The 2236-nt window shown below is 35.9% G+C and overlaps 1 protein-coding gene across 1 annotated transcript; it reads right to left on the bottom strand.

Moving 5' to 3' along the window:
• Nucleotides 1-393: 393 nt before the first annotated feature.
• Nucleotides 394-1665, bottom strand: LOC125859656 (zinc-finger homeodomain protein 9-like). The gene has a single exon (XM_049539444.1). It carries the CDS (start codon nucleotides 1519-1521, stop codon nucleotides 574-576), a length of 948 nt encoding a protein of 315 aa, XP_049395401.1. The 5' UTR covers nucleotides 1522-1665; the 3' UTR covers nucleotides 394-573.
• Nucleotides 1666-2236: the final 571 nt, after the last annotated feature.

Here is a 2236-nt window from a genome sequence, read left to right as displayed (position 1 = left end):
TCACAAATATTGAGCGATTGTTTGGTAACACAATAAAAAATAAATTATAGGATATTATATAAATTATTTATATGTAAAATTAATATGATATTTGATTGACAATTTAAACACTTATCTAAGTAATATATGTACTCCACAAATATTAAGAAAATTTATATATTATTATATACAAAATAAAAAGTGTAATACGTAACTAACATCTCGGGTAAAATAATATGTGTATTCACCCATAACTAATTCGAACATTATTAGTTATATATGCATAACTTTGATCACGACCCCTAAATTGTCAATATACCATTGACCAAACACCCAATATTAACCAAAACTTGTGAAGTTAACCAACCCAAAGAAGAAAGAGAAAAAAAATGAAAGGAATATAAGAAAATGAACAAAAGTAATTGCCTAATTAATTAAGAACAATCAGTCCATATAGTTATTCTCATCAAACGAAAGAAAGAGGCGACAAATTGGTTCAACCTCAATCAGAGATTTGACAAATTAATTAATACTGCTGCATTTAGAAAAAGATAATACTACTTACCAACTAGCATTTTTTTTCGAAGTTCAAGTTCAAGAAGAAGACCCATTAGTAGCAACAACACTAACAATATTGTTGTGATTTACGCCATGGCTGTGAGTCTCTTCTTTGTTATTGTCATTTGTACTACTAATACCAAAATTGATACCATTTATGTCGTTGTTGGAGACAGATTGATCTTTTCTTCCAAAATTGTTCTTGTTATTGTGCATCCATACTTTTAAAACCCCTTTCTCTACACTAATTTCATGGCAGAGTTTGTTGATAATCTCTTCGTCTTGCTTCTGCATTCTCCATCCAACTCTTTCAGAAAATTCAAGCATTTTTTCCTTCTGATTTTGTGTGAATTTCGTTCTGAATCGCTTTCTCCCATTTGGGTTTGACACAGGAGTACTCGAATTGGGATTTATTGGCAGGTGGTTGTTGTTGTTTTCAACGGGTCGACCCGACAAACCGGAACTCAGTGCAAGAAGCATGTGAGGTGCAGATGGGTAGTAAGCGGATGAGATCGGTGGTGGAGATGGGGAATTAGGGCAGCTGTGGTCCCCACTTCCACGATTCGGCAGCGGAGGCGGAGGGTGGTGTCGGTGATGAGATTGGTACTCCAGAGCTGCGGCGGTGTTGGGAGGTGGAAATAGCTCCTCTGGCTCACGGCGGTGAAAATTCCGGTGACAGCCACATGCGGCGCATGTTAGGGAGGTGGGGTTAGTAGCAGTAGCGGTAGGGGATGGCATAAATTCTCCGCAGCCATCTACGGCGTGGGCGCCCATAGTGGCAGCATGATTTTTTAGACATTCTTTGTAAACTACAACGACAGGCAGAGGCAGAGGCAGAGGCAGAGGCAGAGGCAGAGGATGATGATTCTGGCGTTTGAGTATACCATTAGTTATGGAGAAAGGTTTATTGTGTTGGATAATTCGAGCTGTTTCAGCTTCTGGGGTTTTCGTGTAAATAGTACTGTTGTTATTGCTCAACTCCATACTTGACAAACATATACTTTGTTTAAGATTAGATTATTAGATTTAGGCTCATTTTTTGACAAAATAAGAAGCAGAGAAAAAGAAAGAGAGGGTTTGTTTGTAGTTTGGGTTGAGGATGATGATGGACTGTAGATAAGAAATACTATGGTGGTTTCTTTCTTTGTTAACTTATTAACTTTCTTCTAATCTATGGTTAACCTGCAGCTGCTGCTGACCCCACACCCCCTTGCTGGTGAACAAGTTTCCTAACAGCTCTTTAATATCACAAAAAAATTAATAATAATAATATATCTCTAATTTCTTAAACTTCATAATTGTTGTGGTAATTCATTTGTCTCCTTTGCAATTTATTTGAAATTAATTAAGCAAAGAATTGTCTTTTCTTAATGGAAATCCTTCTCCTTTATTACTAATTAATAAGTTGAGAATGTAGGGTGCATTTTGTAATATGAGCCATTTACTTGAATCAATTAATATAATCATTCTACTGAAGTAGACTTATTTGAAGCAAACTCAAGTACTCACATTCTGTTGGTGAAGGAAGACTCGAGAGTCGGCAGGAAACGACATAAGACATAATTGAATGTGTATAATTTTCTTCAAAATCAATGCTTTCAGCAAACATGTCGATGTTATTATCATAACCTGACCCATTGAAAGGTAGTACTTCATTTCAACACTTGATTTTATTACCACATCTTCAATTTACTCATAA

The sequence above is a fragment of the Solanum stenotomum genome, chromosome 3 (assembly GCF_019186545.1).
Source record: "Solanum stenotomum isolate F172 chromosome 3, ASM1918654v1, whole genome shotgun sequence".
Classification (NCBI taxonomy): Eukaryota; Viridiplantae; Streptophyta; class Magnoliopsida; order Solanales; family Solanaceae; genus Solanum; species Solanum stenotomum.
This window is presented reverse-complemented; position numbering and strand designations above follow the sequence as displayed.